The sequence below is a fragment of the Notolabrus celidotus genome, chromosome 1 (genome assembly GCF_009762535.1).
Source record: "Notolabrus celidotus isolate fNotCel1 chromosome 1, fNotCel1.pri, whole genome shotgun sequence".
NCBI classification, from domain to species: Eukaryota; Metazoa; Chordata; class Actinopteri; order Labriformes; family Labridae; genus Notolabrus; species Notolabrus celidotus.
The window spans coordinates 3,157,722-3,169,946 of record NC_048272.1 but is presented as its reverse complement, the minus strand read 5'-3'; the positions used below and the strand labels follow the sequence as shown (position 1 = coordinate 3,169,946).

The 12,225-nt window shown below is 37.1% G+C and overlaps 1 protein-coding gene across 1 annotated transcript in view; it reads right to left on the bottom strand.

The window, feature by feature from the left end:
- mapkapk2a (MAPK activated protein kinase 2a) overlaps positions 1–6,988 on the bottom strand; it is a 51,164-nt gene extending 44,176 nt beyond the window's left edge. Inside the window, exon 1 of the mRNA XM_034682003.1 lies at positions 6,213–6,988. Within this exon, the coding sequence (XP_034537894.1) occupies positions 6,213–6,434 (222 nt within the window). The 5' untranslated portion in view covers positions 6,435–6,988. The remainder of the gene's footprint in view (positions 1–6,212) is intronic.
- Positions 6,989–12,225: the final 5,237 nt, after the last annotated feature.

Genomic DNA, 12,225 nt, shown 5'->3' with positions numbered 1-12,225 from the left:
GCCAAGTGCCAATGGCAGGTAAAACATTTGTCTGGCATGTAAAACAAAAACACACACCCGCCAGTGGCCATTTTGTTTTCATACTTTCGCCTATTTCTGCCGACTGTCAGGTTATTTTGACCCTCGCAGCGCGCTGTACTTGTGTTGGTGATTTGATACATCGTGACGTCAGCTACTGGAGTTCTATTCATTCCCTTTGCTTGAAGAAGTACGGCGGGAAGAGCGTTTCCAGGAAGATGTGGCCACAAACAAAAAGAATAAACAAAGAGGAAGGGGAAGATCAAGTTACAGACGTTCCTGTTTAAGCTGTGAGACAGATTTTTGGCTCACTCAGTCAATGTAAAAGGTTGCACTTTAGAATATTTCTAATACATGATGATGCATCAGTCACCTTGAAATTAAGTATAACTTAATAAAATAGCAATCGTCTAAATGTATCTGTACATAACTGTAATCCTTAAAGTGATGCTTAAGTTGGATTTTCAGAATAAAAACATATGGTAATCATTTTAAATCAAACAAGGTATGATTTTTTTATTTGGCCGGTGAAAAATATTTTTGGGCGGTACATTTTTGGAGGTCACTAGCCAATGGCAGATGAGGTCAAAAGTTAATTTTACGCCCTGAGTGGAGAGCATAATAGGCAGCGTGTGACTATACACAGAGTAACTGCAGTGTCTAGCATCTTTTTTCAGGGCACTCAATATGTTATTCTAGTGCATCATCGGCCGGTCCAGACCTTAGCCTGTACTGTTCAACAAAGCGGTAGTGTTGCTGCTCCAGCCAGCCAATCATATCCTAGATAGGGTGGGACTGGTCAACCAGGTAACCAGGAACATAGATGCTTGTCAGATGACGATCATAGAGACAGAAGACAATTCTTGGGACACTTTGTTCATAATTATTGACATAAGTGAATCAATATAGAATTGTTTCTGATGGTAAGATTAGTAGTAGTAGTGTATGTTCATATAGCCCTTGTCTTTTCTTGCTTTCCTTTGTTTCATTTTATAGATATTTCAATCAAATTCACTTTCACTTGGATAAAAATGTAGTTTTTATCCAACAAACATATGTATACAACGTTTTTAAGTTACACTCAATGTTACTGTCAGCATGTAATGTTGGCCTGTTGCTTCCATTCAAGTTCATGTTATGCCTAAAAGGAATAGGACCCTGCCATCCCTGAACTTTCAGGGACAGGACAAATGCATTAATGTGAGCAGCCTTGGCTGTCTCAGAATAGCTCCAAGCCAAACCTATCATACATTTTTTTTAAAAAGACATTTGATGAAGTGCTAAACAAGTTATCTTGAGGTTGGTAGACCTACAGAGAGTCAGTGTTGCTGTTGCAGCTGAAATGAGGAGAGTACACGAGTTTACCTGATGACTGAGCCACTCTGCACTGTCACTGGAAACATTGACTTCAGCTTTGACACAAGAAGTAGGCGGTGCTCTTTAGTCACTGTGTGTGAAGGTCCACGTGGCTCTGCTCTGGAGAGTCATAATTAATCTCATCACTTTATCATTCATATTGCGATATGATACTATGTTATCAAGTAAAACGTTCTACCGGCATTATCGTGGAGGTTATGATATAGCACAGCCCTAGCATGTCCCTTTGTACCTTACGTTAGTTAACGACACAAAAAATGATTTGCATCAGCAAAAGAATTTCCCCCAATGGGGGACCAATAAAGTACATCTTATCTTATCTATCTTATGTTCCTGTTTTGTACCAGAACAACCAAATTTTGGGTCTTGCTTAAAATATTTTCTTTTTTTACTTATTCTCTCTTCCTGCTAAAAGAACACAGCCTGTTTCAAATCTGCTGCTCAGTGTTGTGCTAAATGCCCCTGATGTTTAATGTATCAAACATATTTTCCACTACTAAGTTATGAAGCCATTGAAAAACTACAAGTCTGTTTAAGTACAATTTTAGGATTTAATTTAATTTAATTTCATATGGGGAAATCTAGCCAAGATAATTCTAACACTTACATTTTAAAACGCTTTGTCTTCAGGGATACATTTCACAATTTTTTTTGAAATAAATTATTGATTGATGTAGTTTTATCCAAATGATGTGGGTCTACCAATATCAATGAACTGTTATAGTATAACTTTAACATTTCTTACTACCACGCCTTTGACTGTACATAGAAAGGTCAACGTGTCTTCATTTCTGCCCACTGTTAGATGTGAAGAGAGAAGACCGTCTAGATGGGCACTACAATTTTTTGCTGATGCAGCCAAAGCAGCCACAAGACTGACGTCTTTCTCCTCTAACCAAAACATGCAATAAACTTAGTGAAAACATCAGAAACCCTCAGGTAGGTTCAGTCCACAGCAGAATAGATGTGTTGATTTGAAGCAGACAGACATGGCTATTAAAAATTCAAAGACTCATACGTTACTGTTCGTTACGTTTTTCTCTCACAAATCCTCCGCTACTCTGTTAATCTGGTAAAGAACACTGCAGGAGCCCTCATTTATCGATGGAGCTGTCAATCAATCATCTTTTTCAAATACAATAGCTAATTAAAGCTATTTTTTTCAGAAAATATAAACACTTGGGTATAAATCAGCATGATACATACAAACTATAATGACAGAAACGATGTCTGACTGTATTAGCCATGTATCTTGATTTTATAGTTTGGCCAATGTTCCATCTGTTGACATGACAGAGGCAGGGTTTATGTGCCAGACAGCATTTGTCCTCTGATGGACCAGTCCATTTGAAAATGTGATTACTCTGGTTGACATTGTTAGCAGAGCCTTCAGTCGGCAGGGTAGTTTAATGAACTTCACAGATAAACCAGAGAATAACATGGAAATCTCCGTCCTTATTTCTGCCTCTCTCCTTGACATTTAGAACCTTCATGCCTTTAATAAATACATTTCTGTTCCTCACAGACACACAAGCTAACCATAATGGAGTAGTGTCAAACAACACAACGTGTGTTGACCAAGCGGCAACCTCCAGTCTCAAACTATGAAGCCCAAAGAAGGACATGACTGACTTGACTCCCAGGCGGGAACACATAGCTGTTGGCTAGGAGGCTCAAACCCTGCCTCTTTACGTCACACTATGCCTGGTTGAGTTCAGAATTTCCAATATGGCTGCCGCCGTTGATTGGCTTCAAAACAGCGCTCAGGAACAGATTGGTGACGTCACGGATACTACGTCCATTATTTATACAGTCTATGGTGTTGACCCATTCAGACAGGCTGATGATAGAGTCCAATAATGTTAAATTTGTCAGTCTGACAAGGAATGTTATTCATGTCTTTTTCAAATTGATCATGAAGTACAATAACAAAAAAAACTGTGCGAAATTTAACAATATATTTGATCTCATTGTCGGTCCTTGAAAAAATGTGTGCTCCTTTCTTTTGAGTGCAAACACTTCTTAGATGGAATGGTAACTTTGTTGTCTTTGTTCAGTCCATTATCTTGACCGCTTATCCCGTTAGGGGTCACGGGGGGCTGAAGCCTACCCCAGCTGGCTTCGGGTGGAAGGCAGGGTACACCCTGGACAGGTCGCCAACCTATCACAGGGCTAACACAGAGAGACAGACAACTGTTCACACACTCACACCTACGGCAATTTAGAGTGATCAATCAACCTGGTGAGCATGTTTTTGGACTGTGGGAGGAAGCTGGAGTACCCGGAGAGAACCCATGCATGCACGGTGAGAACATGCAAACTCCACACAAAAAGACACCTGCCCGGCTGGGGATTCGAACCAGGAACCTTCTAGCTGTGAGGCAACAGCGCTACCCACTGCACCACCGTGCAGCCCTCTTTGTTCAGTCTGAATATTAATTTTTTGGATGAAATATTAGTTTTGGTTCTTTCACATAGAAAGTTTTGAAAAGTCTGCAGGTATAACTGTTTAGCATTGACCTAGTAAGTCAAAATGCAGTCACATTTTACTTGTGTTGTTGGCAAACATACTAAATCTGTCTGTCTACACCATAATGTGGTTAGAGTGAATTAGCAAAGGCTCTTCTCAGGTACCATATCAATGTATATCTGAAACAAAAGCATGATGTACAACACAGTCTCAATGATTAACCAAACTAACAAAACTTCAAGAGTAGCAGAGGCCTTGTGAAAACAAACAAGCCCAGGCAAAACAACTCAATATATGGAGCAACATCCAAGCCGACCACCACTCAAACACAAGGCTCACCAACATGAGACTGGTTTGCCTTATAGTTTTGTGTAAAATGCCGAATACACAAATGCCAGTGAAAAAGCTGTGACCCAGATAGTTAAAGTGCATTTCAGTTTAAACCACCACACAGGATGTTCTCAGGCTGTCACTAACATGGGGAAGATTATGTGCTAAATTTATTTTGAACTTTAGGCTGCTATCTCTTGTTTGATAATGAATAAAGAGCTTAACTAGCCTATAGTGCTTCACTGGGTCTTGTGTCGGTCGCCTGCGTGTGGATAGCTGCTGTGACGTTGCCTTTTATCAATCATTGACCTGTGCTAGTTGGGATTTTTTTTTTAGAGGAAGTACCTTTTACTGCAGAGTCACTTTATAGCCTGTTGTTAACCCCTTTCAGATTGACAGGATTGACAGAAACAACTACATTTAAATCAAGTAGGTTTGAACTACAACCACATATTTACTCATCAGTTTGGATTTCACATGAAATGGTGGATGTGGATGACACGTAAAACAATTTCATAATGCAGACACATTCTTGGGAAGATTGAGAAACCTGGTCTAGTCCGTCTGTTCACAACACTCTGTCGCACCTCTGATAAGGAGCCGAGCATACCCACTAAACATAATGTGCCTGTTAAAAACCATTCCTTGTTCACGTGTTAAACAAAGAATATGTCTCTTAACATCCAACACGAGATATAATTCATCATATCTTGTGAGAAATTTAAATAACTGATCACCTATAAATACCTAAACTGCTTAAACCAACCACCACCAATTGAGTGGTTTTGTGCAACCGGCAATCACAAATGTGTGGCAGGCCATTCAGTTTTCACATCATATCACATGTCAACATAAGACAAGAAAATGACATTTAAGAGGCTTGAAACTGGGACTTTCTGACAGTATTCCTCAGACGTATTGCCACTTAAATATTTGTCAATTTATTGAATATTAAACAAGATTTCAAGGCTTTTTCATTTTGATTTGTGCGACCCTTAACCCTCCTGTTATGTTCATTTCTCAGGAACAGTAATAATGTGGTCATATTCAATTTTCCAAAAGTGTCCGAACAAAAAAAACAAACAATAAACATGTTTTTAATCTCAATATTAACTCCATTACTAACCATTTAAATCAATATTTGGTGCAATGGTGTTCTTTAATCCTCACAGATCATGCTTCAATGAGAATATCTCACTTGTTTTTAATGACAATTCTTGTTAAAACTTGTTTAAATGTACATTGGAAATACCTAAATATGAATACATTATTATTTTTAAAATTATTTCAATCATTGCTTTAACATTAATTTATCTTATTTAATTATGTATTTGTTTATTTATTTGTTGTATTCACCTGATCTTAACGCCACCTTTTTTTTAAACTTTTCTTTCCACTATTTCTCATTAATTTTACTGTATTGATTTTATTTTATTTTTAAGTATTTTATTTATAATCCTGCCTTTTATAATTTTACCATTGCTGTTGTTTTCTGTTATTCTGTGAAGCACTTTGGGCTGCATGTTTATATGTATGAAATGAGCTATTTAAGTTGAGTTGAGAATACAATAGTTTTACATGACATAGATTTTGTTTTATTTTATTTTGAATTATTATTATTTTTATGAAGTGATGTTGATAAATTAACACGAGACACCTCTTCTGTCACATGTTGCTCAGATTTTTAGGCTGTTTTTAGCTGCTTTGGAAGGCATACATTTCCTAAAATGTGAATTGAACCATTTTAATTTATGTTGACTTCACCTATTAAGCCAAAGGAGTTTTTAGATTATTTCACTTTAAAAAGGGTCAATTTGACTCACAACATAACAGGAGGGTTAAAGGAGTGAAGCCTGAATTACAGTGCTTTGGTTGTCTAAGATTGAAACTGAAAATAGTGACAGCTATAAGAAACACACAGTTTGAGCAGACAAGTGTCCGCATTACTAATCTCTCAAGGTCTCAATGTCGTCCAAGGTAAACAGCTTTCTAGTTTGTATTATCACACATAACCTACCTTCAAAGCATACTTGTCTCCAGTCTTCTTCTGGTAGATTTCAAGCACCTTGCCATTGATGCCCAGTCCCAGCACCTGGCTGGTCACCTTGTATTCATCTGTTATGGCGTTCTTCTTGATCTGTAAGCTAGGTCTGGGGTGAAAGGGTAGAAACTGGCCCGGAGGATTCTGCTGGCCCGCCGGGTTGGGAAACAGTGGCTGGTTCTGTGCGTTGGACAGCATGCTCTCGGTGTGGGACTGAGAGACGAACGACGCCGCCTCTCAAACAAAACTTCTGTAGCTCCTTTTTTTTTTTTTACCCCCCCTTCAGATACCGAGTCTTCTTCCTGGGTTAGCTTGGTTGGCCTGTGACGGGCTGTGAAGACGTCAGGCCGTAGAGATGACCGTGGATAGTTCTGACAGCTTCACAAAGTCACTTAGTTATCCGTTAGAATGCTAGATTAGCCCACTGTTAGCATGCTAGCTTGGATTCTCGGCTAGCTATCGGTTAGCTTATCCATCTCCGCGACAATCCACCGCCCGCCGGTTCCTCAAAAAAAAGGCACTTCAGGAACTTTTCTAAAACGTCCCATAAATCGGCTACAGGGCTGTTTTTTTCTCTATATTTTATAACATAAAAACCTCGCGGCTGAAGTTACTTTAGCGACAACAACACTGAACGACGGACAGACAACAGAGAAAGAGGAACTCGAAGACCACTAGCACGCCAAACACTTCACTTTCCGACGGACAGACACCAGGAGGAGCAGGTTTTACTGCTGACGTCATGCTCGGGGTTTTTCTGCGCTTAAAGGAGAAGCACGTCTGAGGAGGAGGAGGAGGAGGAGGAGGAGGAGGAGGGAACGACTGAGTTTATGTAACAGTACAGAATGCATGGACCCCAAACTGAGATGACCCCATATTACTGAAATACAGTCCAAAAAAGAATCACTGCATTGTAATTTTCTGATATGTCGGTGTGGTAGGTGTATATATCCTCTATCTATGGGCCGCTGTTTGTAAAGTTGTGCACACTGAAAATAACAACAACAATTCTTCACATTTAGCTACAAAACCTCATAAAAATGTAAAGTGAATTTTTAAAAGTCACTTTTTTTTAAATCACATTTAGAGGAATATTTGTGATCTTCTTGACATTTAATTTTCTTGTGAAAATATTATAATTTAAAATCATTGTTAAATCCAAATGCTAAATGTTAAATATAAATCTAAATGTAAATGCTAAATAATTTACCTTATCTATTTATCAGATACAAGTGTACATAGTGTGTATACATCCGTAATAGTTGCCATCTTTTATTTTATTTTTACTTTACTTTATTTTATTTTATTTTATTATATTTTACCCTTGTCATTGCTATTACTATTGTTATTATATTTTTTAACTATGTTAGTACATTGTTGTATTCCCCTGTCCCATGTTGTAAGCTGCTGTAACAAAAGAATAAAGTATATATCTTATATATCTTAAACGATAAATCTAAATGTTAAATCTAAATCTAAATGTTAAATGTTGCTCCGCGATCCTAAATATTTAGCTGATATGCCGCAGTGTTAATTTGCATATCAGCTAAATATTTAGGATCGCAGAGCAACATTTAACATTTAGATTTATATTCAGATAGATATGGGCGGCCATTTGTAAAGTTGTGCACACTGAAAATAACAGCAATGTAGAGTGAATTTTTAAAAGTCACTTTTTTTTAATCACATTTAGAGGAATATTTGTGATCTTCTTCACATTGAACACTGTTGGAAAAGGCATCACACAATTTTTTCTGGATGCATAAATAAGTTGAAACAAATACATGAATTAACACAATACATCAGTTTTTAAATAATTATTCATTTTAAAATAACCCAATGCCTGGGCCCTGTGTGTGTGCGCCTGCTTAAAGACTAAATGTATTTGGACAAGTTCTGTTCAATGCGCTTTACTGCCTTTTAGGCCTGTTTTACCAGGTTTGGCTTGTATGCTCTTTGCTGTACAACGGGGTATGGAAGTTGCAATTTGTGAATTTATAATGAAAAGTTCTGTTGAAAGCTTGTATTCAAACCAGATAAATAACAATAAAATGTATGTGCGCTATAGCCTATCAGTTGCATAAGTAACCTAAATGCAAAAAGAACAATCGCTCCACAGCAGCAATATGGCTCCCGCCGATGATTGGCCTCAAAACAGTGCTTCAGAAACAGATGGGTGACGTCACAGATACTACGTCCATATTTTATACAGTCTATGGGTAAAAACAATTCTTTTCTTCTGCTGGGTTTGGAAAAAAAGTCATAATATCCATCAGTACTCATCAGTAATTGAAGTAATTTGAGATTATGGCTAAATTTCTGTGTTTTTCAATGCCTTTGTATCAAGCAATGTTATTATTCCCCTTGGTTCCCGTTATCACAGACCAATCAGAGCTACTCTTGATTGGTCGGAAGCTGGCACTACTTCCTCATAGAACAAGTATGCAAAGTAGGGGAACTCTGGTGGGGTGGGGTAGTGTTGACATTCGAAATCTCTCTCTGAACTGATGTTCATATCAAGACTACCAACAGCAGCTTTAACCCAACTAAAACACTGAACGATTTTGCCTCAAATAAAATTGTGTTGGTAAATGACTCTAATTATGCATTCAGTAGTCTGGCCGAAATGTATCATACAAATTGACATTGGCGCTGATCTTATAGGTACATCTTAAATTGAAAGACATAAATTCCTCTTTGTGACAAAATTAACAGGAAGACACCACTTCCTTTCCTCCCTTCCTGCCTTTCCTGCCTTGACAGTACTCACTTTGAGCTTTGCCCTGACCTTCAAAAACCTGGTTCTTTAAGTGCTGCCTCTGATCATAGTTAGCTGCTGCACTGCACCAAATAGCACGTACGGCCACTTAGCTTTAGAGATTTAATTGTATTCATGTCAAAAGAGGGAGAAAATGGCTGTCTGCAGACCAAAAATAGAAAAAAATGTGAAAAAAGAAAAAAATGTGTGTGTATATATATATATATATATATATATATATATATATATATATATATATATATATTAGATTAGATTAGATTAGATTAGATTAGATTATAATATATTAGATTAGATTAGATTGGAAAGACAATATACAAAATATTTTCTAAAGAAACCAAAAAATGTAATGCCACAAAAATAAACAGCATGTACTATGTAAAATAGAAATTTAACACTATGACAACAATAAATAAAATCCTGGTTCTAAACACATGGTAACCAACTCAGAAAAACTACAGCAAGAGTAAACTAGACTTTGATTTTTAATGTGGGGAAAAATCTCAAAGCCAGTCCTTCCAAAATTGTGAACATGCTCCATCTAACTTACAGTAGAAAAACAAAAACCATGGGGAGAGGAGCTCATCAATGTTATCTGAGTTGAACTACCTCTCTCTTCCATTCTTGTACAACTAGTTGACAAGCACTAGCTTGTGGAAGACTGTTCTTATATAGAGGTGCTCATGCATGCAGGTTGACCATCAATTAGGACAGACTCATTATGGCCTATCCACAGAAGATGCATTGATTCCTTTAAAGAGTCCATTTTGTTTAGTATTTACTGTCAGGGATATGCTGAGAATTTCAAGCAAAAAGTGCACTCATATAATTTGCCTACCCTACCTTAAAGATGATTAAGGTTATTGTAGAAAAAAATACAATTACCCCCCAAAAAATTGTACAGGAAAAACAATGTCATGGTTTCTTTACCGTCCATTTTTTAAATCTTATGTTCATATTGCCACACCAGATATTTTTTTTACATTAATTCCTGTAAAAAAAAAAAATCTCTATTCTCTGACTCATTTATTGTGAGCCATTGGCTACGTAAGTGCAGCCCTCTTTGTAACCACTAGATGGCAGAGTAGTCTAGGATTTTATTAGAATGAAAGTCTTGTCTTCAGTGATATTGGCTGTTAAAGTATGTTAGACAGACATGAAACTCTTTTAAAGGGTTTGCCACACAGAACACACATGTATAAGTGTAAGTCACATTTTTACAAAGTGTAATAAAAAAGAAAAGGTGTTATTTAAAGATATCACTTTGTTGTTTTTTTACCTGACAATGTACTGAAATGTAATTGTCCTCCTGAAATACACCTTAAATTTAAATACCTTAATTTGAGTTAATATAGTGTCTCAGATTGAAAACATTCTTGGCCCTGAGAGACATCTGTTGATCAAACTTCCCAGCCTTGATGGTTTTAAGAATTGTTGGAATGTCCCAGTATGTAGGTTAATACCACAGTCGTGTGAGTCAAGCTGTTGCCAGCTGTAGTGGAAACAAAGTAGAAAATGTCTGCCAACCTCATTTCCTAACAATTCATAAAGCTTGGGTTTGTTGTCAGCTAAGCTATGAACTTAGCTGACCCCCTTTTTTCAAAGTATTTCTTTTTAGCTCTTGCGTCTTTACCCAGAGAGGATTCAGTGGATAGAGCAAGAAACAGGTAGAGAGTAGGGATTGACATGCAGGAAAGGGGCCACAAACCTGGGCCGCCTGCTTGAGGACTACATCCTTGGCACATGGGGTGTATGAATTAACCACTAAGCCGAACCAGTGCCCCAACCCCTTTTTCTTTTGCATACACTGGTCCCTAATCACACTGAATTTATTTCTCAGATAAGCTACATTATGCACCAATGGAAATGAATTCACAGAACAAACAGACTAAATGTGTGCCATGACATTATGAAAATCAATTTTGCAGGAAAAGCAAAATGAATGCCATGTGAAATAATCATTGAAGGGTCAAGATCCCACCCCTCATCTCCAGTTCAGCCAATGGAAACACACTTAACCCTGTGCATCTTCATGAATGGTGAATTTTGTTGAATTTCACTGAAAATGTTTTAAAATGCTGTAGAACTAAACTGAATATTAATAGGATTGGTTTAAAATGCATCATCTGGTGTGACCAGGAAAATGGCAAAAGACATAAATGCAGATAAAGGAGGCAGTTCTGGTGTAGACCAACTATTCATTTTCAAAAAAGTAGATTTCAAAGCTTACAGGATTACCAGGCAGGTCGGTACAGACCTGGAAAGCAGGTAACAGGCTTGTTGCTAGGATACATTGTAACACTGACAATCTGTCACCGGAAAAATTGGATTGGGGAAGATAACTAGGTAAGGGGCTGATGAAGGAAAAAGTTGAAGTAGGGAGACTGGCAGTGGGAGCTCAGGTGAGGGGAATGAGGTTATTTCAGAGCTGGATAGGAGGGCCTAGATCCAGAAAGAAGGAAAACAAACCAAGTCTAAAGACCAGATAAGAAGGTAGAGTACAGGAGGAGGTGAGGTGGGACTAGACCTTGAGAGTAAGGATGTGAATATGTAAATCTAAGATTAAGTTTTATTCAACTAAACTCAACTCACATTTATTTTTATAGCACCTTTCATACATAAAAACATGCAGCCCAAAGTGCTTCACAGAATAACAGACAGTCAGAAAACAACAGCAATGATAAAATAATAAAAGGCATGATTATAAATAAAATACTTAAAAATAAAATAGAATCAATACAGTACAATTAATAAAACAAGTAAAAGTGGAAAGAAAAGTTAAAAATAAGGTAGTGTTAACAAGACCAGATGAATACAAGAAATAAATAGATAAATAAATAATTAAATTAGATAAATATATACTAAAGCAATGATTAAAATAATAATGATTCAAATAATAATAATAACACAAGACACAAGAGGAACATTTAAAAGGGATGAATCATTACTAGAAAGCCTTAGATCATGGGTGTCCAAACTTTTTTCAAAGAGGGCCACATATGATGTTGTCAGAATACCTCAGGGCCAGTGGCTCCTACTGAGACTTAGGAATCCCAAAAGTTATATATGAAATATTTATTTAATAACAATCATTTAAAATTTTGTCTCAATAAAACAGTAACTAGGTAGTCCTCGGTTCTCCACAAGCCATGTACACATTAGCAAACTTTATCTTCTTCTGGAGGAAAATGTTTTTCATAATGGTCAGGCAAT